Genomic DNA, 27,863 nt, shown 5'->3' with positions numbered 1-27,863 from the left:
CGGAAACTTTTCCAATTCTCATATTTTAATCTCATTTTCAAGATAATGACAGAAACTGCAAATCCTACAAATCTTACTTTAATAAATTCACACTTCACAATTGATGAACATTTAAAGAAATGCATGATACCACATAATTAGAAAAAAATTAAGATTGCTTACATCCATTAAGTCATGCACAAAGCTTATCATCAATTAAGGCACATGACTGATTAAACATCTTTGTTGGTGTGTTCTGTTTTGTTTTATATTATGAACTTATGAAGCAGGGACCCAAATACAACATTTTTAGGCTGAAGTCAAGAATGTTTAAATCATTCTCACACTTTTTTCCATTTTGATAAACAGGCAGGCACCTAAAGTTATCATGAATTTTTCTGTCTTCAGCAGTGGAGAACTTAATCTTGCAGTTAACATTCTGGTTCTGCTGCCTTATCAAACTCCACAGTAGCAATATTCACATAATCACAAACAAACACACTTAAATAATTTGCTGAAAATTAGACTACTCATTATCTTGAAAACATTTGGGCAAACAAACTGCAAACCTGGTACTGCTAAAACAAGTACATGATACAAGAAATTCTGACACACTCACATTGAATCATATCTACATAAGCCTCCCTAAGGCTCTTCTGCTTTCTGACAGAGAAAGTTCAGAAAAATTTAGAGCTCTGTCCTCCACAAATGCATCATGATTCCAAAATTATTAGCATGAACCTAAAATAAGGTACTTCTAAAAAAAAAAACCAAACCAAAATGTATATGCTACAATGAAGACTCAGTAAGTCTTTAACATTAATTCAGATTCTAACCAAACAAAACACCTTAAATGCTCAGCAAATTAATAAAGAAAACTAGGATCTCATCTTCCAGTTAACAATACACGCTGCTCCACATCACATGAAATACAAGGATTCTTACCACAATAATATGTGTCACAGTCGATAGAGTGCTGTCTCCTGCCATTAGCGTGCGAAGCAGTATGCCATTAGTGCAAAATGTTAACAGTGTCTTTGGAGAAACCCTGTTGAACAGTTCATAAAGATACTTCATTATTTTGCACCATTTAAACGTTGCTACCTTTCCGCTACTTACTGAAAATTAAAGGATTGAACAGCTGCTCACCAGAAGTGGAATTAGATTATAGTTCTCTCACCAAAGAATTCATGCATACTATTTGTTTTTAAACTAAGACTATTCCCAGAGACTTCCTAAGGAATCTTAATGCTTACACTTCAAAACTTCAGACAATGGATTAATTAACAAAGTGAGATTCAAAATTTATATAAATAACAAAGCAAGTGAAACAGAACCTCGAGAACCTCTCCACATTGTTTAATTTACTGGAAAATTCAGTGTGGACTGCTTTGGAAAAATGGGTTCCAATTCTTCAGCATATGCTTGGATATAGTCTTTGTATGTGCCTACATGTGGTGGATTGACCCTGGCTGGACGCCAGGTGCCCACCAAAGCCGCTCTATCACTCCTGTCCTCAGCTGGACAGGGGAGAGAAAATACAATGACAGGCTCATGGGCAGAGATACCCATTACCATCAGAGGCAAAACAGACTCAACTTGGGGAAATTAATTTGTTACCAATCAAATCAGAGTAGGATAATGAGAAATAAAACCAAATCTTAAAAACACATTCCCTGCACCCCTCCCCTTTCTCCCCAGGCTTAACTTTACTCCCCAATTCTCTCCCTCCTCTCCCCAGCAGCACAGGGGGACAGGAATGGGGGTTGGGGTCAGTTCATCACACGTTGTCTCTGCCGCTCCTTCCTCCTCAGGGGCAGGACTCCTCACACTCTTCCCCTGCTCCAGCGTGGGATCCCTTCCACGGGAGACAGTCCTCCACAGACTTCTCCAATGTGGGTCCTTCCCACAGGCTGCAGTTCTTCACGGACTGCTCCAGCATGGGTCCCTCCCATGGGCTGCAGTCCTTCAGGCACAGACTGCTCCAGCATGGGCCACCCAGGGGGTCACAAGTCCTGCCAGAAAACCTGCTCCAGCATGGGCTCCTCTCTCCATGGGTCCTGCCAGGAGCCTGCTCCAGCACAGGCTTCCCATGGGGTCACAGCCTCCTTCAGGCACCCACCTGCTCCGGCGTGGGGTCCTCCACGGGCTGCAGGTGCATATCCGCTCCACCATGGACCTCCCTGGGCTGCAGGGGAATCTCTGCTCCCGTGCCTGGAGCACCTCCTCCCCCTCCTTCTTCACTGACACCAGTGTCTGCAGGGTTGTTTTGCTCACATATGCTCACTCCTCTCTTCAGCTACAGTTTCTCTTGCACAGGTTTTCTTCCCCTTCTTAAATTTCTTGTCCCAGAGGCGTTACCACCACCGCCGCTGATGGGTTCAGCCTTGGCCAGCAGCAGGTCCATCTGGGAGCCAGCTGGCATTGGCTCTGTCGGACATGGGGGAAGCTTCTGGCATCTTCTCACAGAAGCCACGCCTGTAGCCCCCCTGCCACCAAAACCTTGCAACACAGACCCAATACACTATACTTGACTGAATCACAAAGAAATCAGCTGATCTTTTTCAAATGCTTTAATTTTTCTCTTCAAGAATTCCAAAATCTCTGGAAGTTACTATTCTAGTACCCGTGGCAGAGTTAGCTGTACAAGTAAAAAGAGTAATTGCCACTACCTTCTCCAGCACTGCCACCCGAAGTACTGAAAAGTTCCTTTGTATCGTACTCTACAGTTCTTTTCCAGAAGACATGAGCGCCCTAGTTATACGCGTATTTCTTTCTAAGTTTGGAATTCATCACTCCTTTCAACACTCCTCCTGCATATTCAATTCAAGGAACATATCCAAGATAGAAATGCTTTGCTTTACCCATCTTCAGTCTTCTCTCTTCTTCAGTAGCCTTCTAGAAATCATCATTGCTGTCCAATAGTTAATAAAACTTCAAAAATTAAGACTCCTGTGTTATTCCTCCTATCTAAACCCCTCCACTCCACATCTTTTCTGCCCAGAGTTGGAAATACTGTCATGTCTCCCTTTCGCTCTTTCTCTTGAATGAATCTATTGATTCTTCTTAAGCAGGATTTTTTGCACTGCTTCCAGTAATTCTTCCATTTTGATCTGACCTATACTTCGTTCTTCTTCAGACAGCATAATACTTCCAAACAGTAATCATCCACCTTATTTGCAATTCATCGTTACTAGCTCTTTTAATCCCTTAACAGCCTTAGGAGCTTTTGTACACATATTCAAACTCTTCTTTAACTTGGCTTTGTTGTTCAAGTGCATTCATTTTCATTAGCTATGTGATCTCTTCATCCACACAAGCAACGTAACCAGCTATACCGTTCGCTGTCTTCCTCTCACCCATATCCCAAGTGCTACCCACTCCTGGAAATCCCACTACCTACACAGTTCAAAGAATCTAGAAACCGCACACAGTCTTCAGACTTTCATCCATTCCTGCTCTGCTTCAGGGACAAATTTCCCAGGTGACCTAGAAATCTCTACTTTTGTATCAGTTCATGCTTTAAACATAAAAGCTGAAAGAGAATAAATTTAACCCAAACTAGATTGGCAAATAATACTCAACTTCATCGTTCACTTTCAAATTTTGCTTTTTTTTCCTTTTATGTCCCCTACCAACTCTCACTATATAGCATTTGTCACAGCATGCTGGTCTTCCTACTTATCTGCAAAGCTTGCAGAACTTTTGGATCTATACGTGTTAAAAGTAGGGAGGAAAAAAAAGAGAAGAAAGCATAGACCTGATCTGAAAGTAAGACAAGAAATGCCACACACACACAAAAAGAAATCACGAGAAAGTACCTGCAATTCACTTGTATAAGACAACTTACTACATGCAACTCCCAAATACAGGATGAAAACCGTCCTTTTCACTCTTCAATATTCCATGACTTGAAATCACATATCCTATCTATACTTTACATACTGAGCTTTTACTAGGCCGTATCCCATGTATACGGTAGTTTAAATGTACACAAGACTAAAGTACCAAAACAAGATCAACTGACTTTAAGAAATAGCATTAGTACCTGCTTTCTAATCGGATCTGATAACCAACTGTCTGGCCAACCTTTTCTCTTCTTTCTGCTGCCACTCTCTCAGCCACACCAACAGCTGCCAAACGTCTTGGCTGAGTGCAAAATATACGACACGGAGTTCTGTTTTTGTAGCATTCGTCAAGAAGGAACTGAGGGATCTGTAAAGAAGTGGTTTAAATTTACTTTTTAGTTTGATAAAGTTATCTCTTTTTTACCATGGTGAAACAATTTAACTGCGTCTCAATATTACATAGGTTGCAAAAGGATTCACAATGGGATTAGCACTGCAAACGTACTTGAAGGGGCAGGAAGGCAGAAAAAATAAATTTCTTATTTCAAATTTAATCTGTTTCAGAAAAAAAAAGTTGAAGCTTCTCTTCAGAGAAATCTATAAAAAAATACCTGTAGGTAGTATTTCATTTACAACACAATAATATTCTACTCTAGAAACTAAGAGAGCTAGCTTTAGAAGAGAAAGGGCTATTCAAAATCATAGCTACTCTCCCTGCAATATTTTATATCATTTTAACAAAAAACTAGTATCTATCAGAAAATTGTGCAGAAACCTTCATGCTTTTAGTAAGTATCTGCTGGCTTAGTATTTCAAAAGCAAGAAAGTGAACTAGAACACAAGACTTTTGACTATGTAGGAAAACAAAAGCCTTAAAACTAGCATAAAGAAATCCCTTACTCCATAAGTATTACAAAGTTGGTGCGTTTTGTATAAACACTGTTATCTTTTTTATTTCATTAAATAAACTTACTTGAGTAGTTTTTCCTGATCCAGTCTCCCCTACAACCAAAACAACTTTATTGTCCTTTATTATTTTGACAATTTCTTCCTGTTTCTCAAAAACTGGTAGGGATTGCCTGAAGGAATCAAACTCCGATTCCCCTCTTTTCACTGGAACCTGGGGGATACCATTGTTAAGCCGTCCACTTGTCTTGTTCACATCTCTGTTTTCTGTGAGGAGAAGTTAACAATTTACTTAGACAGACACAAAAAAAAATAAATACTAAAAAATGTATTTAAAATCGTACGTAAAAATGAACATTCCTAACTTTATATGCATCCCTATAGATAAAGTGACAACCCCATCACACATTTAAAAGCCATATTCATAGTAACGCATCCTGTTAGGGTGCTTGAAATAAATACTGTTCAAATGAGTTACTACTTTCGTAGATATTTTGAACAAAAACAGACTATCCCACTGCACTGCTCAAAGTCAAAAAAGGTCACGAAGAGCAAAAATAGAACAGAAACTAAACCCCAGAAAAGCAGCCTGGCGTATTTGCTTGGCCTTTGTATCATGTCCGCACAGTCACACCTCCACAGTTTGTCTAGAAATATTCACTGTACAGTTAAACCTTTAAGGTATTCCAAACTGACAAGCAGGTCTTCTGAGAAAAAGGTACCTTTACTGTGATTCATCCGCCTTCTTTCTCATCCTCTCTGATCTTTTATGACCTCCTTTCAGACAGTCTTACATAACCTAACGCTCTAGTCTGTAACATTTGTCTTAAATCACACAAACTGAACCATGCTGTACCTAGATCCCTGGACCCATACAGCACAGTGCAGTGTGATGTATTAGAAAGCAATGCATAAGTAGCCAAAGAACCTGCACATCTTCAGAAGACACTACTTCAGATTCAGTAAATGCTATTCTATAATTCCTCAAGAATTATTTTCCAGAACAATGAAAAACTTGCTGTAAATTCAACTATACATATTTAATGTGATAATCAGATTAATATATTAAATTACAAGCACCGTCTTACCAAGACAGACACAAATTAAAAGAGCCAAAAACCATTCTGGTGAAGCGAAGAAAGATAAATTTTACACTATTCATTAGTTTATATGCCCTACATTCCTAAGGAATTGCTTTTCAGTACTTTTATTACAGTTGCCCTCTGTTCATTAAACAATCCTATTAAACAACTGAAAAAGAAAATTAGCAAAGGAAGCACTTAAAGCATGCACTATCATAAATCAGAAATATCCAACGAAACAAGGCATACTGGTACAAGTGTTTTCTTTCTGTGCACTACACCCAGCTTTGTGCACAGAAACACAACGTAACTCTTACACTCGCAACTGTTAAAGCAATAACCTTGTTGACAGCACTGTTTCAAAAAAAAAAACCACACTATATCAGAAGTTTGTATTCCAGTGAACTTTTTCATATTCTAGAAATCAAGAAGTCCAGAAAGTAGCCTTAGGGACCAGATCTATTTTAGAAGACAACGAAACAAAAGATAAACTTACCTTATCAAGAACGTGAATTTCTATACGCAGAACAGCCAGCCTCATTTTCTCATAAGGGTGTCCTCATACAGCAGTCATGGTAACACTTCTCTTTTCAATCTCACCTCATGGAAATTGTAGGAGCTCACATTTCAGAAAAGTGCTTCCAAATAAATTTAGCTGGAACTAGCTTGAAGATTCAAAAGTAACTTGGTGCAAGGCAGGCATTGGAATGTGGGTGATGTGACTGCCTAAGTTTCTTGTGACACTAGTTATAAACCCTCCTATATTAACAATTAAAAGTCAAGAAAATTAATGGGTTTCTTTTGGGGGGAGGGTGTCAGTTGGGACAGGAGAGGAGACAGAAAAGAAAGGTTTTTGTTTTGTGGTTGGATTGTTTGGGTTTTTTAAGCAGTGTTGATTGACAAGTCCATATCAGAAGACACACTGAACATACCAGATTCAACAGCACATGCATTTCCTCGCTCCGTCTTTGGCAGAAGTTCTGTTCGTTCTTTATTTGTGACAGGAAATCTCTGAATTAAACTCCGAATGGTATGTTTCGTACTGGGAGCCAAGCCGCAAGTCATTACTGCGTGTGTTAGTTCTGATCCATCCTTCTTCCTTACAGTCAGGTATCGATTTGCTCCTTTCCTGGAGGAAAAAAGAAAAACGTATTTTACGAATAAGTAACTTATTTACCTCTATGTAATCAACTTTGACCATAATTTTTTCAAGATGGTCATCAGATTACTGTCAAATATAATGTCATAACTAGAAAATTGCAAATGATGTCCTAGGTAGCATAACACACACCAAAATAACAGAAGCATCCACAACATCCACCATCAAACCACCACATTCACACACTGTAGTGCAGCACTGCAGACTTTGGATGAGTACACTGAGCACAACTTTACAATTAGGCCTCCATAATGTAACACTGTTATGCTACCTTTCTGTTGAAGGTCTATCACTGCATTTGCTTCCCAAAAGACAGCCAGGTCCATCAATCACTCACTCAATCAATACTGAGAGGTATGACACAAACCTGATTTCTAGAGTAATTTAAGGGAGTTAGAGGTTAAAAATCAACAAATGGACACAACAGACAAACAAGAAGCCTTCCAGTGCTATTCCAAGACTTAATAAAATCATTTAAAACAAATTAAGATTCCCAGGACGTTCATTTTCAAAGATTTACAATGTAGAATTAGAGCCAAAACACTTAATCATAACACCGTGGCATTTGTTCTCAGACTGAAGTCTGATACTGAAATGCGAAGAGCTGCTGTATATAGGTTTGAAACTGAACTATCCTGTGCCTGGGCTACCATGACATATCAACAGTTCGAAAATTACTTCTCAGGATAAGAACGGAATGGCCTGGGGAGGATCGCTGCTCAGGAACTGACTGGGCATCGGTCAGCAGGTGCTGAGCAATTGCATCGTGCATCACTTGTTTATGCCAATCCTTTTATTACTACTATTGTCATTTTATTAGTGTTATCATTATCACTATTAGTTTCTTCTTTTCTGTTCTATTAAACTGTTCTTATCTCAACCCATGAGTTATAATTCTTTTCATGATTCTCTCCCCCATTCCACTGGGGGGGGGGGGGGGGGGGTGTGAGTGAGTGGCTGCGTGATGCTTAATTGCTGGCTGGGGTTAAACCACAACACTTTTAAAGACCAACCATTTCAAAAGATATTACAAGCATAAATACTGAAGAAACCTGTAGAGACTAAACATGAGTAGAACATTTGAATTTATTTTAGAAGTAAATTTTTTTCTTTAATGTGCAATGCATTATCATAGTTAAGAAAAAAAAGATACAGTTTAGGTCTTCCCAGATCCATATTTCCTTTTTTCTCAGCTATTTAAATTTCAGTTCAACTATTCTCCAAGCTTCATGTCACCCCCAACACTCCACATTCAATAAAAAAAAAAAAAACCACCACAAAACAAAAACAGGGTGTGATTGTCCCACTCTACGCTGCACCGAGGCGGCCCCACCTCGAGTCCCATGTGCAGTTTGGGGCACCACAATATCAGAAGGACATTAAGATATCAGTGTCCAGAGAAGGACGACCAAGATGGAGAAAGGCCTCGAGGGCAAGGAAGGGAGAGCAGCTGAGGTCACCTGGCTTGTTCAGCCTGGAGAAGAGAAGCCTGAGGGGTGACCTCCTCGCAGTCTACAACATCCTCAACGGGGGGGCAGCGGAGGGGAGGTGCTGATCTCCCCTCTCTGGTGACCAGCGACAGGACACGAGGAGATGGAATGAAGCTACACCAGGGGAATTCAGATTGGTCATTAGGAAAAGGTTCTTCACTGAGAGGGTGGTCTGTCACTGGAACAGGCTCCCCAGGGAAGTGGTCACTGCACCGAGCCTGCCCGAGTGCAAGGAGCATCTGGATGATGCTCTTAGTCATATGGTTTAGTTTTAGGCAGTCCTGCAGGGAGCAGGGAGTTGGACTCCATGATCCTTATGGGTCTCTTCCAACTTGAGATATACCATGGTTCTATGAAAACAACGTCCAAAAATACCACAGAATCTACTGGGGAGCTGCTCAGAGACACTTGCAAAGCTCTACAAAGAATCAACAAGGATTCAAGCAGGCATACCAGTTACAGTTTAGAGCAGGCACCGTACAACACAAGCATGTTCCTGCTAACCACTTGCACACATCTGACAAGGCTTTCTAACGCTCCACGTTCACAAAATATGATGCAAAGGTCCGCAAGCTCAAACAAATTTATTGTCTCAGGCAAATAAATGTAGCAAAAATGAGCTACACAGCTCCTGAGACTGGAATAACATTGGAAGAATAACTTCACTTGAACAGCACTATACTTGAGTAAGATCTTCTGAAACCAAGCTACACATTCAACACAATCAGTACTGAATAGCACTTACTCCCTAATTCAGTATAGATCAGAGAACTAGCATTTTACAATATTTTTGCAAGAATCGTGAAGTATCACCAAAAATGAGGAATAGCAAATGCTGCTACGGTTTTACCACAGTCCACACACACACGTTATACACGTTACTCCACGTATCTGCATTTTTCCTGTATCTTTTCCTTTCCTGTTGATTTGCCACGCGAACTCCCAGGGGAACCCGATTCTCAGCTTTCATGCAAGCTCATCACATCAAAGAACGTGGGTTTTCTCTTCAGAAGATCAGAGCAGTGTAAGAGAAAGAAACATCGCCATACCCGCATATGAACCCTCTTCTGCACTTCTCAACAAAAGCACTCTCTCGGACATGCTACTCTAGGTTACATTTTATCTGTCAAGGTATGAGGTTCTATTCAAAACCCCTTGGGCACACAACAGTACGTGAAAAACAGAAGAGATCTGGGTGAGACGTCTTTTTTACGGAGCTATGAAACCCACAAAACAGTACGAGGGCAAGCTACCTCAAACTAAGCACGTCACAAGTTCAAGTACACCTGAAGCAAAGCGCAAAGATACTCATTTTTACCCTACTTTTACAACTTTTTTCTCTAGTACTGTTCCCTGCAACAGTGCAGGACACGCCAGGAACACAGATCACTTTAACGCTAGTCATGAAACCCTGCACGTTTGCACCCAAAAAAGGCGATAAAAGTAAAAATCAGACTCCGACCTACCCTTTGCTTTTAGATACCAGTCCGAGAGACTGACAGAGCCGGTGAACGAATGCTCTTTCGGTGCTAGTGAAAGAGGAAGGAAACTCCATTTCTGGAAAAACAATGAAAAAAAGGCAAACGTGGCAACACAAGGCGCAGTATCCTTGACACAGTACCTCGACGTTACGAGCTCCTCGGTCCCCAAACCTCCCACGCTCTCCCGCCAACAGCGGGACTAACGGCACCGCCGCACCGAACTTCGCAGCGGTAAGCGGGGCAGGGCTCGCGAGCAAGCCACCTCACTCGGGCAGAGAGGAGCCGAGGGGAGGCTTCTGCCGGCGAACCGGCGGCGACCCTCCGCGCCTCGACGCCCGCCACCCCCCGCGCCGGGCCTCGCCTCCCCCCGCCGGCCCCGGCCAGGCGCCCACAGCCGCCGCCCCGGCTCCTCGCTGCCGGCCCGCCGCGACGGGCCCGCCCGGGCGCACCTGCCGGGCGGGGCGCCCCCCGCGCCCTTCTCCCCCGCGGCCGGGCCGCCGCTACGCACCTTTCTCCTCTCCGTACCGGAACCGCTCCAGGGCGAGGTTCACCGCGATCTCCACCTCCTCGTCGACGCGGATATCCTTCAGCCTCTTGCCGCGGCCCGCCGCGGGGCCGGCGGAGGGGGAGGAGGCGGCGGCGGCTGCGGCCGCGGCGGTGGAGGAGGAGGCCGCGGCGGCCGCGGCGGAGGGGGAGGAGGCCGCGGCGGCCGCGGCGGAGGGGGAGGAGGCGGCCGCGGCGGTGGAGGAGGAGGCGGCCGCGGCGGTGGAGGAGGCGGCCGCGGCGGAGGAGGAGACGGCCGCGGCGGAGGAGGAGGCGGCCGCGGCGGAGGAGGCCGAGCCCCCGCCAGGCTGCCGCGACGAGACGCTACTGGGCCGCGACATGGCGCGGCAGCGAGTGCCGGTGGCGCGGGGAGCCCGGCGGCCGCGCGCTGCGCCTCGCGTCCCGCCGCCGGAGGAGCGCGCAGCGGGCCGCCGCAGCGCCGCGACGTCACCGCGCGGGGCGGGGCGGCGCGGCGCGAGGCGGGGCGGGGGTGGGGGTGGGGTGGGAGGAGCTGCCCCGCCGCGGCTCCCGTCCGGCGGAGGCTCCGCCCCCGTGGCGGCGGAGAGGGCGCGAGCTCGCGCCGTCTTCCCCCGCTTGGGGGCGGCCGTCGGGCGCCTCTGCTCAGCGCCGGGGGCGGCAGCGGGGCGGCGGAGGGCCTCGGGGGGCGGCGGGGCGGCTCTTGGAGGGCTCGGGAGGCGCAGGGCCCAGGGCCCAGGGCCCAGGCAGCTGGAGGGTTGTTTTCAGCCACGCACGCCTTGGGGGCGGTTAGCGCAAGTCGGTGGCGCGGGCGGCGTGACGCGTTGCCGGCAGCTGCCAGCGCCGTTGCGTGGGTGAGCGTGAAAGGGGGGTAAGAAACCTGCCCTCCTCAGGCGGGGGGGCGGCAGAAGTGCTCTCTGCTGACCCCCGGGGTGCAGCCAGCGGCGGGGGCGGTGCCTGCCCCAGGCTGGCGTCCGCTAAACGCGAAGTGGTACCGCGAACGGAAGGGGCTGGGGTTTTTTCCGCGAGGCTGGTAAAGTTGAAGTAGCGTACAACTGGCAGTGACTGGAAAGTAGCACTGGTATCTGTCTGGTCATAAATTACATAATTGAATTGAATGACATTAAATGTAGGTGGGTGAGATCATTGCAGTCCTCAGCCTCTTCACTGTGAAGTGTTACTTGACCTCGGTTTTGTAAAATGCAAGTAATTTTTCAAGATGGTACTCCAAGGCAAATTGTTTAGCCATTTAGCATTAAGGGGGATTTGATGGTGTCTTGAGTATTCTTTAGGTCGGTAAATAAGCCTTTGGCTGAAACGATCGTCTTTTCCTGCTGACGCCACACCAAAGATACAACAAACAAACAAACACCACCCCACCCCCACCCCCCAAAAAACCCCAAAACCCAACTCGTGGCCATGACACAGGATTAACTGCTGAGGGTTGCTACTTTGGAAACATCATTCAGTCAGAAGGAGAGTACTTTGAAGAAGAGCAAACTTCCTCAGGTGTGAACTCAAGTGCAGAACTGAATAAATAGCAAATAAACACTGTCTGATGCAGCTGCCTGAAAAATGTCTCCTAAGAGACCTCTACCAAGGCCCTATACAAAGCTCACTTCAGCATATTTCTGCACTGAGAAGTGGCACTGGGGCTGAAGGTTTGCTCTGTTGTAAGGTTGTTTTTAAAATTTTCTCAGTTTTTTTAATCCAGATACCTTCCTATACGTTTCCAACCAAAGTACTTAATGCTGTTTCCTTATAGCTGTTTCTGTGACATTCAGTGCTGTCGAGTTAGAGCACATCACATCTACTGTGAAAAGTTAAACCTTTAGTTTAACAAGATAAGGAATCCTCTTATCTTCCTTAGTATCAACAGTAATAAATGATAGACTGTAACTCGTTTGAGAGAGTCACATCAGAAATCTTTAATTATGAACCCAGATCTCTTACCAATTCCTATGTCTTAACAGCATCATCTTGCCTTCCTACAAGGAAAGCAGGTGATTCTGCAAAATGATTCCTCAGGGCCTATTCTGATCTCAGTTTGCAATCTTGTGTATACAACAGCACACAGAGGTAATAACTAGCTGTTGCGTTAGGTCTCATCTATATAGTGAAGAGCGCAATGAAGCCTGAGTCCATCCTGCATAACAAACTTCTTAATACATAGCTTGCTTCTTTCATTGCTGGGTTGACTCTCCAATGCTATTAAGTGTGAAAAAAACAGGAAGCTGCAGTCACTCAGGTAAAAAGACGTGACTCAAAGCATATAGTCAGGATGCACATGGAGAAAGAAAGAATCATTTTTATATATTCCTGCTGGAAAATAAGGTTGCAGCCTGAATTCACAGCTAATGTAACTCTGTTGGTACCGCTATCCTAGAGGTTAATCTGTCTTCAGGAGTTTAAGACAGGAACTCATAAAATATGAGTGAAGTAAAGGGAAGCCCAACTCAGTAAACTAATAGTGTTTGAATTTAACACATTGTAAAGATGAGTGGAGTGCTGGCACACTGAGCATGATTTAAACTATCTGCTTGCTATACATTTTTGCTGTAAATATACCTTAAAAAAAAAACTCAAACAGCCACTAAATCATTCTTCCCAAACTGCTGAGACAAATTAGAGGACTCAGCATTTAGGTAACAAAACCCACTGAACACAGAGTAGTTCCATGCTACAGTGAAGCAGGAGGAAGATTTTCTTGATAAGGAGTTGTCACCCACATACTGCATACTGCAACAAGTGCTGTGCCCTGCTAACTAGTTGATTGCAATCCACACTGAGCATATGAAAAAAGTGAAGACAGAATTGTGCCTTCAGCCCAGGTCTGGGGGCAGCTGGGCAAAGTGGTCTCCTGTTCTGGTGAATTTACTTCCAAACACACTAAGGGTGATTCTGGACCACCTTTGAGGTTGCCCTCCAGCTCCGACTGGTCTATGTGCAGCCGATGGCCCTGGGAAGGAGAAGCAGCAACATACTTTCTGGTGCACATGGGATCCAAACATGCTGACACTAGCGTGGCATACATAGGGCATGTCTCGTGGTGGTGTAACACAGGTCCAGCTTCCCATTAGTTATGTCTTCCTTCAGCTTTTGAGAAAAGACCTTTGCAGACAGGTCCGTGTCTACCAGCAAAGGAAGTGCTCTTCTGCATTCAGCCAGATTTTCACTCAGTCTAGCATTCTAGCTCCAGCTCAGGTCCATATTAAATGCAGAAGTACAACAGGAACATACAACAGATCATTCTGAAAAACATATACACACAACAGCTTTTGTCTTTGTTGCTTTCCAAGTTCTTACACATGGTGGTTCATATATATTCTTCATACATTTTCTGTTAATAGAAATTACTAGCTGTAGATTTTCTTATTAGAATTAACAACGTGTAAGACTTTTAAAAATTGTTTTTCATGGTTGGCCTCAGAAATACCTTCTGGCTCAGGCTTACACAAAACAAATATCTCCCGGAGTAAGAATTATTTCCTTCTATCACCATATGTCCAAATGCCCATATATTTTTTTATGAGAAGCATTAAGAAACAGCAGAGTTTTATGCTAAAATACATCTGCATGTTCAAATACAATTGTGCATTTTTATCTTACCCTTCTCAGAGGTACTTATGTAGCAGTTTTTGCTGGCTTCCTTTTACTTTGCAGAATATTTTCTCTCTTGTGAATACTATAAAATTCCACAAAAGATGCCACTACTGAGAGAAAAAGAACTGCAAAGTAAGTTTGTAAATCCATTATGTACTGCGTAAGTGTAGTGTGTCAGATTTGACTGCAAAATAATTAGTCTTTTTGTGAATTTTTTTTTGAAGAATTTAGTGTTGTAAGACTTATCTCTTGAAATAGCATGCAAGAATCACTGATGAGCTAATATTACTCTGCAAGAGCAAGTTAGTGAAGGAGCACAGGATTTCTTTTTTTTTCAGTTCCTTGATTACAAAAAAGACATTGTGATATGTTTTTATTTTAAGCATCATAGTAACTCGGAAATCCAGATAGGTGTTGGCTGTTATGGTTATTAATGATGCCATAAAATGAGATACATACTTACGCATACTTAGGGAAGTATGGCTAATGTGAAATTATAATGGGAAGTATTTGTTTAATAAATTCCCTGTGGTGAAAACGGGCATCTGTTGCTTTACTGCACACAGCTGTATACACTGCCAGTTCTCCAGAACTTTTGCTGCTTATGTGGGCTGTATGGTTGATTGCCTCCTCCCCATTTATGTTACTCCTTGTATTATGTACTGACACATAATTTCTTGTTCATCTGTCTCTTCTATTGCCGTTATTTGCTTTATTTTTTATTTATTTTTGAGGCATAAGGGAAAAAGTCTATTGATCAGTTTAATCAATGGTGTGTCAGTGTGTGTATAGATAGATATTTACAGGTGTGCTTCTATCTGTCTGCTTTCAGTCCTTCCTTAAATAATGTTTGAACCTTTTGAACAGTATAAACAAAAAATGAAGGAGGGGGTGAAAGTCTTAGATGCCAAATTCCTCAAAGTTTAATGAAAATAGGCAACGGAGTAGAAGATAGAAATCCTACTCCTAATCAGCTAAATAGAAAGGCTGCAGCATGAGCTTACAGTCCTTATGACATCATGGAAAGACTTAAAAAATGCATCAAGTCCAGGTTAAATTTTGATCAAAGTTTGTGTCTTATTAACTCTAGAAAATCCAACTAACCACACACCTCTGTTAGGGATTCATGGAACCAATTCTTTTATTCATTGCCACTCTTCTACAAGTTACACTAATTTTTTCTCTGCCCTCATTCACTGCCAAAACATGTCCTCACAAAGGGTTTCAGGACAAGGGTGGTAGGAGGCCTCAGAGGCAGGGCATTGTAGGGGTCGGCGTTCGGAAGATCTCGCGTTGTCACGGAAAGTTAGAGGATTAGTCGCAGCCTTGTGATGTACCTGTAACCCCACCTCCCCTTGTTAGTATAAAAGGAATTAACTGCGCAATAAAAGGCGGAAGTTGGCGCTCACACTGTGTGTGTTATCTGTCTCTTTCCCTGGTCCGGGCCGACCAGTGATCTAAGCGTGGCACCTTGATATGTAGCGAATGCTACAGGGCATCTGGTAACATCCAAGTTTGTTGGCCATAAGGTAGAGAAGAAAGTGACAGGCTATAGTTTAAGTCTGCAACCTTTGTCCTGGCGAAATACTGCCATGGCTACTCACGTTTGAGTCTGTCTAAAGGCACAGAAGCTGTGTCTGCATGCACAAACCACACTCTTGTTCTGAGCCAGGACCTGGCAACCAGAGGAATTCAAGGAACCATCCTTACAGAGTCACACTCCCAGCTCACCTCTATTTCTGAATCATTTGGATCACTTAGGTTTCATTTTATTTAGGTTCCAAAACAGGAGCTTCTTTTCTTTTTCTTCCTTTTTTTTTTTTTCCTGAATAAAACATTCAAAACAACCATATGAATCTAGAAGGTAAAGTAACGTTTTTCTGTTCAGTGGAGAGAATTGCTGTTTATCACTGCCTCCTGTTCCAATTTGTGAATAAAATTATGTCCTCTACCCTGTTTTGGAGAGGAGAAAATGCTTAGGTTTTGTTTGTTATATATTTTTTGTTGGTTAGGAAAAAAGTTATAAAACTGCATTGTCTAGCACAATTCCCTGTCTTCTATGATAAGATACTGTTTGTCAAACAGATTTCACAATATGAAATCTAATGATGGGTATGCACTTTTTGTTGGATCTTAATGAGTTTTCTTTGCTTATTTTGGGCTTCATTAGCCCATTTTTGTATTCTTTCCTTTTTATGTATTTTCCATTGTCAAAAATGGTACCTTTTGATACAAAATAGAAGCCATGTAACTGTTTCCTCATTGATGGGTTATTTGATGGTCTTTCCTTCAAGATTAGTGCTTTGAAACCAAGTTGTAAATCCAGGAATATGTCATAATCTTTACTTATAAATAATCTCTCTCTAGGAATAATCACATATTTGTCTTTGGTTTGCCTATCCATATCACGATCACCCTTTTAAGTATGTCTTACTACTACATAGTACAATTGTCTCTACTGTATCTAGGGTTTAGCTTTGAAATGTAAAGGATATTAGCTACAAGAGGCTTAGTTAGGGCATCATCTGTTTCACTGTAGCTGATTCAAAGTATATATTGTCTGTATAGACACCCCACTGACCTTATTGGGGATTTTTACTTTACCTTGAATACCCCATAACACCTGTCACCCAAAATCACTTTCAGTTCTGCACAAATCCTGCATGCTCAATAATTTAAGGCAGAAAGCTACCATAGCAGCAGCAAAAGGTGAGCAATATTATACATCACTATCTTTTTGTTCTCTGTAGTTTTCTCCTTTAATATCCTGTGGAACTTGGAAACTCCATAGATACTGATGTTGAAGGTTACACGGTTCTCTAATTTATTTTGTCGTTGAGGAACTACCTCTCTCAGATCCCCATTTAGAGCAGTCCAGAGCTTGGGTTGTTGAACCTTCAGGGGAAAAGAGCAACAGCCTCCTGTGGAGCCCAAGGCATCTACAGAGTTTAGCAATATATCCAGAATGAGGGCTGGGAGGGTTCCCAACCGGGTCAAATATGCCCCAGTTCTTCCAGCTACTGTCTCTACTACTCCTCCCTCCTAAAATGAGAAGCTGTAGTTTCCAGGGTAAGCAAATGACAGAGGGCAGGAGGGAGAGTGGAATGATCCTGCACTAACAGATTTTACTATGCCTGGAACATATCATAAAAGCAGCATGAAAACTGCAGGGATCCCGTGTCTTGACGTGTTGAGGGGTAGACTGAAGGCAGAAGGATTTTGTAGCCGTCATTCATATGCTTGTGTCTCTGCTGAAATTGGAATTCAGTGGAACTGGTATGTTCCCTAGAGACATTTATTTACACTGAATTGTCATTTCCTGGTAGAATACTGTTTCACTGAAATATTTTGACCAAAGTTATACCTGTGTTGCAGAAATTTTCCGAAGCACAGAACATGTTTAACTACTGCAGCCATCAGCAGTCTGCAGAAATAAGAAGTTATCAAGGTTACCTCATAGTCACAGCCTATCAAAAGGCCATTTATCTTTACAAGTGTCCCCCTTTTTTTCAATCAAAGTAGTATTTTGTTAACAGAGATAGAGATTCAAAAAATAAACTTTGATAAACAACAGTGGAAATATTCAACATCTTTGTTTACATGTACATAAAAGAAATGCAGGAACTAAGTGTTCTGTCGTGTATGCAGATACAAATTGTGGATCCATATGCAAGATCCAGGACTAGCAAATTGTGTTGAGTAGGAGAGTGGTTTAGGACATTTTTGGAAAAAGGGGCAAACCTGTTCTCACTTACATTCATTATCATCAAGCAAAAGTACACTCTTTAAAACAGAACAGTTTTGCAAGCTGGTTGAGCATTATAAAGGTGAAGACTGAAAAGGCGGCTTCTCAAAAAATGGCATTAATATTCTATCTACATGAAACTATTTTCAATCTTAGACAAAATATCTCGGTTTTGCAGGAGCAGGAGAAAAAAATCACAAAAAATTGTCTCACCGGAAAAGTTATTTTCTTTTGAAAATAGTATTTTAAGAATTTTCAGCCAGCTCTGCTCAATAAGAACGCGACAGTGAAGGCTGCACAAGACTGACATTTGCAGCTGGAGCTTGAAATCCTAGGTCTGTGATGTGAGGCGGATCTAAATGAAGTAATGTGAGAAGGATAATACAGTGGCTCCAGACGTCAGGATTTTGATGAGAGTTTAACTAGCAATTTCCTGGTAAACGGTGGCTCTGTTGGTAGCAAATGCAGTTTGCTGTATATGAAGATTTTTAAAATAATATTTATTTTAACTCACGTTATATGTCTGTTACTTTAAATGTTGTTAGAGTGGAGACCAACAAACAAAGATGGTCCTTATCCGAAGCCTATGGAAGTAAAGGATAATCTCTCCTTTGATACCACGAGGCACTGCTTCCAACCCTCGTGTATGTCAGAATCTTCAGTCTGAATGTCCAAGCAGCTGGAGCAATTTAAATAGCTAACCCCGGTCCACGTTACAGTAACACCAGAAATACGCCCTTTGTAAGTAAGCTATGTGACAGGCAGCAAAATACTTGTATCAGGTTCACTTCCCCAACTAAAAAAATGTTCGCAATAGGAAATCATTTTTGCTCGGCTGTTTCACAGGCTGGGCGCAGATTATGCAGGCGAGGCACGGGTTGGGCCAAGGGGTATGCACTTGGGCCTGCGGCCCACATCTTACCGGCCCGGTGGGCACGTGCCAAGTCATGCACCACGAAAGCGCCTGGTGGCCCCGCCGGGCCCACCCACGGGCCCACGTCCCAGCCTGGCCTCGGCTGTCCCCAGGGAGGTGCCCGACGCCCGGGGCTGACCCCCTGCCCTGCTCCCTGGCTGGGGTGGGGGGACGGGCCCAGGCTGCCGGGCCCAGGCTGCCGGGCCCTGCCGGGCCTCCCCGGGCAGCCCCCAGCACCCCCGGCTCCCCAGCCCCCGGGGAGCGGCCGCTCTCCGTAGGAGGCCCAGCTGCAGCTCAGCCGGTGGGCAAAGATGTGCGGGGCTCCAGAGGCACCGAGGATCAGGTCTGGGAGCAGCAGCCTGAGGTGCAGGACAGGTCAGCCAGCCGGCGGTTTTCGAGTCACGCTCACCTGTCACGACTGATGGCAGTGCATTCTCGTTGCTTTCAGACAAAAGAATCGTGTGCGTACAAAACAGGCACGCAAAACTTCCACAGAAAGTGAGGTTTCCACAACAGTAAAAAAAAAAAAAAAGCTTGGGACATTAAGCGGTTGCACTTTATTAATTGCTTTAAACCCAAACTGTTTTCTGTAGTATTTGTAACGTGTTCCTAATGCCTGACATTTACCGCTTGCTTGGAATACAAAGTCTTTTCTTCGTTCGGCAGAAGTAACGGTGCGCCAAGCACAAAGAATTCAGGGATTTTGAGGTGTCCTGGTTTCAGCTGGGACAGAGTTAACTGTCTTCATAGTAGCTGATAACGGTGCTATGTTTTGAGTTCAGTATGCAAGAATGTCGATAACACCAATGTTTTCAGTTGTTGCTAAGTAGTGTTTAGTCTCAAGTCAAGGATTTTTCAGCTTCTCATCCCCAGCCAGCAAGAAGGCTGGAGGGGCACAAGAAGTTGGCACAGGACACAGCCAGGGCAGCTGTCCAAACTGGCCAACAGTGTATTCCATACCATGGGAGTCACATCTAGTTTAGGAACTGCGGAGTGGGGGCGGGGAATCGCCTCTCGGGGACTAGCTGGGTGTTGGTCGGTGGGTGGTGACCAGCTGCCCTGTGCATCATTTGTACATTTCAATCCTTTTATTATTGCTGTTGTCATTTCATTAGTGTTATCATTATTACTTTCTTCTTTTCTGTTCTATTAAACTGTTCTTATCTCAACCCACGGGTTTTGCTTCTTTCCCCGATTTTCTCCCCCTATCCCACTGGGTGGGGAGGCTGTGAGTGAGCAGCTGTGTGGTGCTTAGTTGCTGGCTGGGGTTAAACCACGACGTGAGGATTTTGAGAGATCAGGTCCAAGCGTGCCAGACTTGGCACTACCTCCCAGCTGTTCCCGCTATATCCTCATTTTTCTGTCATCACACTACCCTTGTCTGAATAACTAGGTAATTGGTAACTCTTAAAATGTACTGTGTTTATAAAAGTGGCCTGAGATACTGGCACATATTCAAAAAAAAAAGGGGGAAAGATGAAGCTACTTGTTCCTCTTGCCCCATTTCTATTTATTGGCTGAGGCAAACGCAGAACATTGCTGTCCCATCACTGAAGTGTAGTCCGGGGCCTACCTACCAAGTACAGCTAAAAAAGTGGGTAGCAAATTAGCTAAATTCAGTTAAATAGACCGCTAGATTGCACTATCTTTATAGGGGTGTGCGACCGGTACCCCCTGCTCCCAACCCCTGGTAATGTGGTTAGCATAACTAATGCCATTTTATAAGGCAAGCAGCCATTCTCGGTGACCAAGGGGGTCCCGTATTCGTTCCTTTCCCCTCTATATCAGGCCCTGAAGGTCCTGTGAAGCAAGCAGACAAACTAAACAAATTCATTTTTCCTTTCCCTACCAGCCTCAACGTTCCTGGGCGCTAGGGCAATTACTCCTTCTTTACTGGCCTTGAAGATCCCAGGCACCCAGCCAACCCCGTGGTCATGATGACCCTATCACAGAACAGGGAAGCGTAACAGCACCCAGAACACTGACCATAAAATCAAGCAGTTACAAGCCCTAAGTGTTGTCTGAAAAGCAGATTCGTCACCCAGCGTGCAACAAGCCAATAGTCACACACTGAGGAGAGACACTATTTATTTCATGTTCTCACAGAGATGGGTGCTAGGTGGTAATTCCACAAAGGTAGCGCACCCTACAGTTAAACATGCAAGCAGCTTACACAGTTTTAGATTCACCCACCTAGTTTCCAAAGTCCTTGCCCCAAATCATTATTGGTAGTCGCTTATCTGCCACCATTTCTATTGGGCTACGGTTTTCTCCCCTTCAACTTAAAAGCACAGTGTTCTTTTATTCTACAGCACATGCTCAAGGAGTGGGGGTGTAAGTCTTCAGGTCTTGAACTGAGCCGGTGGTCGCCATCTCCCCCCGCCGCTTTTACTCTTCCCCTAGTTCATGCTTCTTCGGCAATCACCTGGCCTTTGATGCCTTCTGGATGTTTCCTTTTTATCAGTTTTTAGTTCCTTCTTCAAGGGTATAGCTGGTGGCAAAGCCTGCATCTTTATACAAAGTAACCAGGCCTACATAGTGAAACTATTGAGTAATGGTCCTCCTCAAAGGACAGTGCATCGTGTTTAACCCTAAATTGAGCAGTCTCACCACAGTTAGGCCGTAACTCAAACATAGGACTACTTTTCCCCCCCTTTGAGACTTGTATGAATATTCTTCATTTAAGTCTCATTCTAAATGTAACAGTTTAGCACTACTACAACTATTAAGATTTTTATCAATTTCTTAACCCGTACACTTAAATCAGGGAACCAGGAAGTCAACCCTCTAAATACTTCTTCCACTCCAGTGGAAGTGTCATCCTTTTGGACTTCATGTAATATCTGGGTTTGTTTCCACAATTATCCCCAAATGGAGGTTGTTTCCCCACGGGCTATCGTTGCCCTCCTGGTTCCCTTGACTCACCTGATTCATGAAAGTGAGAAAAACTAACCACAACATTCTTCTCATTAACTAGGTTGTAAAAAGGTAGACAAATAGGACAAAAATAATATTAAAATAATTCCCACAAAACAATATAAAACCACTTCCCCTTGTCTACACTCTAAACGCAGGATGGACTTTATATTAATCCAAGTACAGTGCATGTATCTCTGTGTATTTTCAGCCAGTTTCCTCAACTCTCCACATTTTAGGAGGCGCTGCTTTCACTCGGGTATAGTGAATCCATGAGTCAATTCCCTCCAGTTTCACGGTGGTATGAGCTGTCAGCAATACCAAATAAGGTTCTTTCCATTTTTCTGCTAGTGGCTCTTCTTTCCAAGTTCACAAATATACTTGATCTCCTGGTTTAAATGAATGCACAGGCAAATCCAAAGGTACAGGGGTTCTTATTTGGATATACCTGTGGAGGGAAGAAGGAACTCTTGCCAAGGACAAGAGGTAATCACTAAGTATCTGGTCACCTTTTAGGCACATTTGATTGCCTTTTCCTGTTAAATTTGTTATCTAAGGTTTTCCATACAAGATCTCAAAAGGGCTAACCCCTTCTCTGACCCTTGGAGTAACTCTAATTCTTAATAATGCTAAGGGTAAAACTTCAATCCATTTTATGTGTGTTTCCTGACACAATTTACTAATTTGTCTCTTCATTGTTTGATTAATCCTTTCTACCTTCCCCGTTGATTGCGGCCTCCATGGTGTATGCAAGTCCCATTTGATTTGTAAAAATTTGGATATACCCCTTGGACTATTTCTGCTACAAAGTGTGGTCCTCGATCTGAGGAGAATCCCTCTGGTACCCCAAATCTCAGAACGATTTCTTTCAATAAAAGCTTTACTACTTCTCTTGCCCTTTTGGTGTGACACAGGAAAGTTTCAGGCCGTCCTGAAAAAGTAGTCGCAATCACCAATAGATATTTATATCCCTTACAAGTAGGTAGCTCAGAAAAATTGATTTGCCAGTCATCTCCAGGTGTAGAACCTTTTCTTACCTCTCCTAGCGGGAGACTTTTCTGAATTTTAGGATTATTCTGTAAACAAACATCACATTTCTGTATAATCCTTTTAGCTATTAACAACATGTTAATTCCCACAGCATATCATCTGGTTGCCTCAAGCAAAGCTTCAACTCCCATGTGCATACTTTTACGTGTCCTTTCCATTAGCTCCTTCATTACAGGCAAACTTACTATACACTGACCCTTCAACGTTACCCACTATCCTTCTGGAATCTCATTACATTTTAGTAATTCTGCAAGTTTATTTTCCTTTTCAGTGTATACAGGTACTTCAAAACTCTTTCTGGGATTAATGCTGCCATGTTTATCCATAAAGCTGCCCTCTTTGCAGCCTCATCAGCCTTTTTATTTCCTTTAATTACATCAGTACATCCAGATTGATGGGCTTTGCAATATGTAACTGCTGTTTCTTCAGGCTTGTTAACTGCAGCAAGCAGTTCCATAATTTCTTTGCCGTATTTTATGGGATTCCTTTGTGAGCATAACAATCCTCTTTCTTTCCAAATTGCACCACGAGCACGTATCACACTAAAGGCATATTTTGAATCAGTATATACGTTAACTCATTTTCCTTCTGATAATTCCAAAGCTTGAGTTAAAGCCATCAGTTCAGCTTTCTGGGCAGATGTATTTACAGACAATGCTTGCACTTCTATTTCCTTCTCCCAAGTCACAACAGCATACCTGGCCTTCTGTTCCCCTTTATTTACAAAGCTACTTCCATCAGCGAATAGCTCCCAGTCAGGATGTTGTAAAGGGGAGTCCTTTAAATCTGGACGGCTAGAATATACTCGCTCGATGGTCTGTAAACAATCATGGGTTAATCCTTCTTCTTGAGAGGGCAACAATGATGCATTACCACATCCTCTTGTCCAAGTAATACTGCTTGATACTGTACCATCCTGCTTGGAGACAGCCAATGATGTCCTTTTTGTTCCAAACCAGCTATAACTGCATGTGGCACATAAACAGTAATTCTCTGTCCCATTGTTAACTTTTGTGCCTGCTGTATTAACATCACCACTGTGGCTACTACCGCCCTGAAGCATCCCGGCCATCCAGAGCTTACACTATCCAGCCGTTTTGAAAAGTAAGCTACCAGTCTTTTCCAGTCCCCTAAATTTTGCACAAGCACTCCCATTGCTTGATGCCTTCGTTCATGCACATAAAGCTCAAAAGGCTTTGTCAAACTGGAGAGGCCTGGTGCAGGGGCCCTCATAACAGCAACCTTTATATCATCAAACCCTTTTCGACATTCTGGAGTCCATTCCAACACTTCTCCTGGTCCTTTACTAGCCTCATACAAAAGTTTAGCCATCAATCCAAAGTTAGGTATCCAATGGCGACACCACCTGGCCATTCCAAGAAATCCTCTTAACTCTCTTTTTGATTTGGGTGGGGCAATCTGACAAATCGCTTCCCTCCTCTCAACCCCCAGTTTCCTTTCTCCCTGAGAAATTTCAAAACCAAGATAGGTCACAGTTTTCTGTGCAATCTGAACCTTTTTCTGAGACATTCAATATCCAGCCAGCCCTAAAAAGTTCAATAAACTAATAGTTGCTTCTTTACACACCTCAACAGTATTTGCCCCCAACAAGATATCATCCACATATTGTAGCAAGGTAATTAACGAGTTCTTAACTTGCCATTGTTCCAGTTCCTTCACCAGTACATTAGCAAAGATGGTGGGGCTATTCTTAAATCCTTGGGGAAGTACTGTCCAACATAGCTGCATCTTGCCTCCCATTGTAGGACTCTCCCACTCAAAGGCAAACAGTTTTTGACTCTGTTCTTCCAGAGGAATAAAGAAAAAGGCATCTTTTAGGTCCAGAACTATAAAATAAATATTAAAATCAACTATTGCATTCAGCAGAGTATATGGATTTGGTACCACTGGATGGACATCAGTCACTCTTTGATTAATAGCCCTTAGATCTTGTACTAGACAATATTCCTGAGAATGTGGCTTTTTAACAGGTAGAATAGGGTATTATATTTGGATAGGCATTCTCATAGCAGTCCATGCTTCAAAAAGTTATTTATTTTAGGTTCCACTCCCATGCAAGCTTCCCATTTCTTAGGATACTTTTTATGTCTTACTGGCTTCGCTCCCTGTTTTAATTCCACTTTCACTGGTTCAGCTGATTTAGCTCTTCCAGGCCTCTCCATTGCCCACACAGAGGGGACCACTGCATCCATTATTTCGGAGGGGATTTCAACTTGTTCATTCTTCATGTCCTTGATTTCCCTTGGTTCCTGTAACACATAAACTTGTGCTCCCCAGGCTTTACTCTGAGGAATACGCACTTGAATTTTGTTTTTTTCAAGTTATCTGTGCTCCCAGTTTATTTAGTAAGTCCCGTCCCATTAGAGGTAATGGACGTTCTAGCATATACAAAAATTCATGTGTCAATGTTTTATTTCCAACTTCACACATTATAGGTTGGAGAAAGGGCCTAACCTCTCGCTTTCCCATGGCACCAACCACCGAGATAGAGAACTTACTCATAGGTCCTTTACAGCAACTTAACACAGAATAAGTTGCGCCTGTATCTACCAAAAACTAAAGAATTTAATTCCCCAGCTTGACTGGAACCAGGGGCTCAGCTGGGGAGTTAAACTTCTCAGCCTCTGGTCCCCAACAATCAGAATCCTCTGTGCCGATCATCAGTAAATCAGCCTCAGGGATAGAGGTAGAAGGGGGAGACCAAGTCAGTCTTTTCTTTGGACATTCCTTTTTCCAGTGTCCCCTTTCTTTACAAATGGCACATTGGTCAAACCCCAAAGGGATTCTATTCTCAATGTTTCCCCCTCCTCCCTGTTCCCTTCCACACCCCTGTCCTCTCCAGGAACCCCTTCCCCTGGAGGATGTTTGTGCTTAAGTAAATGCTGCTGCTAAAAGCAGCCTTTTGTTTCTGATCTTTTAGTTTCTTTTTTTTGTTTTTCTTTCTTTTTAAACTCTTTGTTATTATACACCTCATAAACAATCTCTATCAGTTGAGATATTGTCATTCATTAACACGTTTGAATCAGATACTGACAATTTGCATTTCTTTCTTGTTTCATAATCATTTCTTGGAAGCAAAGAACATATCCACATATGGGATATCATCCCACTTATCTTGCCTTCTACAAAACAACATCAGCTGTAAAATGGTATTATAATTCAAAGTTCCCATTCCTGGCCATTTTTCTTCATCATCTAATTTATATGCTGGCCACCACTGAATACAATATTCTTTAATTTCTTCCTTGTTAGGGTATTCCCAACAATCTTGTTCCAATGTTCTAGGATGCATCCTAATGGAGAGCAAAGGGGAGGCTCTGCAGACTGTCCTGCCCCTTGTCCTGCTCCCATACTGTTACCCCAAAATCATAGAATCATAGAATCATTTTGGTTGGAAAAGACCTTCAAGATCAACCATTATCCATGCCCACTAAACCATGTTCTGGAGTACCCCATCTACGCGCTTTTGAATACCTCCAGGGATGGTGACTCAACCACTTCCCTGGGCAGCCCATTCCAATGTTTGACCACCCTTTCAGTAAAAAAAATTTTCCTAATATCTAACCTAAATCTCCCTTGCCTCAGGTTGAGGCCATTTCCTCTTGTCCTATTTCCAGCCACCTGACAGAAGAGACCAACATCCACCTCACTACAACCTCCCTTCAGGTAGCTGTAGAGAGTGATAAGGTCTCCCCTCAGCCTCCTCTTCTCTAAACTAAACAGCCCCAGCTCCCTCAGCTGCTCCTCATAAGACTTGTTCACAAAAGAACGTTCTTATCCACACTTTCATGCACTCCAGTTGTCACTGTCAAGTGTGCACAAAGTTTATAAAATACCTCTATATACCTTTACCATATACAGTCCCCCCCCCCTTGCAATGTCTCTAATATGCACATTGCACCTTTGGGTTGCTTACCTGCTCTGGACAGGGACAGTACTCATGGAGTCCCCAAAACAAAAGGTCGGTGTGCGCTGGAGTCCGAAGAGGAGCTTCTCCCCGTCATCAGCTGGCAAGTCGAGCCAGTCAAGGCTTCACAGCTGTCCCATCTAAGGTGCCAAAAACTGTGGTCCAAAAAGCGGATTCCTCACCCAGTGTGCAATGAGCCAATAGTCATACACTGAGGAGAGACACTATTTATTTCATGTTCTCACAGAGATGGGTGCTAGGTGGTAATTCCACAAAGGTAGCGCACCCTACAGTTAAACATGCAAGCAGCTTACACAGTTTTAGATTCACCCACCTAGTTTCCAAAGTCCTTGCCCCAAATCATTATTGGTAGTCGCTTATCTGCCACCATTTCTATTGGGCTACGGTTTTCTCCCCTTCAACTTAAAAGCACAGTGTTCTTTTATTCTACAGCACATGCTCAAGGAGTGGGGGTGTAAGTCTTCAGGTCTTGAACTGAGTCGGTGGTCGCCATCTCCCCCTGCCGCCTTTACTCTTCCCCTAGTTCATGCTTCTTTGGCAATCATCCGGGCTTTGGTGCCTTCTGGAGCAGGATGTTTCTTTCTTTTCAGTCTTTAGTTCCTTCTTGTTGTGGTTTAAGCCCAGCTGGCAGCAAAGTACCATGAAGCTGCTCGCTCACTCCTCCCCTCCCCTCCCAGCCCTGGTGGGATGAGGAGGAGAAAATATAAAGAAAAGCTCGTGGGTCAAGACAAGGACAGGGAGGGATCACTCACCACTTATGGTCATGGGCAAAAGACAGGCTCAACTTGGGGAAAAAAACAAAATCAATTTAATTTACTACCAATCAAATCAAAACAAGGATAATAAGAAGTAAAACCAAATCTTAAAACAATTTTCCCCCACCCCTCCCTCCTTCCCAGCTCAACTGCACTCGCAATTTTCTCTACCTCCTCCCCCACAGTGGCTCAGGGGGATGGGGAGTGGGGGTTGGGGTCAGTTCACCACATGTTGTCTCTGCTGTTCCTTCCTCCTCAGGGGGAGGACTCCTCACTCTGCCCCTGCTCCACTGTGGGGTCCCTCCCACGGGAGACAGTCCTTCACGAATTTCTCCAATGTGGGTCCTTCCCACGGGCTGCAGTCCTTCTCGAACTTCTCCAGTGCGAGTCCTTTCCATGGGCTGCAGTCCTTCAGGCACAGGCTGCTCCAGCGTGCACTTTCCCATGGAGTCACGGCCATCTTGGGGG

General features: G+C 43.5%; 1 protein-coding gene across 1 annotated transcript in view; it reads right to left on the bottom strand.

Moving 5' to 3' along the window:
* LOC142027534 (3'-5' RNA helicase YTHDC2-like) overlaps positions 1-10,917 on the bottom strand; it is a 49,056-nt gene extending 38,139 nt beyond the window's left edge. The window contains 6 exon segments of the mRNA XM_075021903.1: positions 925-1,027; positions 4,028-4,194; positions 4,801-5,000; positions 6,748-6,944; positions 9,931-10,021; positions 10,454-10,917. Coding sequence (XP_074878004.1) covers positions 925-1,027; positions 4,028-4,194; positions 4,801-5,000; positions 6,748-6,944; positions 9,931-10,021; positions 10,454-10,829 — 1,134 coding nt within the window. The 5' untranslated portion in view covers positions 10,830-10,917.
* Between the last annotated feature and the right edge of the window lie 16,946 nt (positions 10,918-27,863).

This window comes from Buteo buteo, chromosome Z, assembly GCF_964188355.1.
Source record: "Buteo buteo chromosome Z, bButBut1.hap1.1, whole genome shotgun sequence".
Lineage (NCBI taxonomy): Eukaryota > Metazoa > Chordata > Aves > Accipitriformes > Accipitridae > Buteo > Buteo buteo.
The sequence above is the reverse complement of the archived record's forward strand: the minus strand, read 5'-3'. Positions and strand labels throughout refer to the sequence as shown.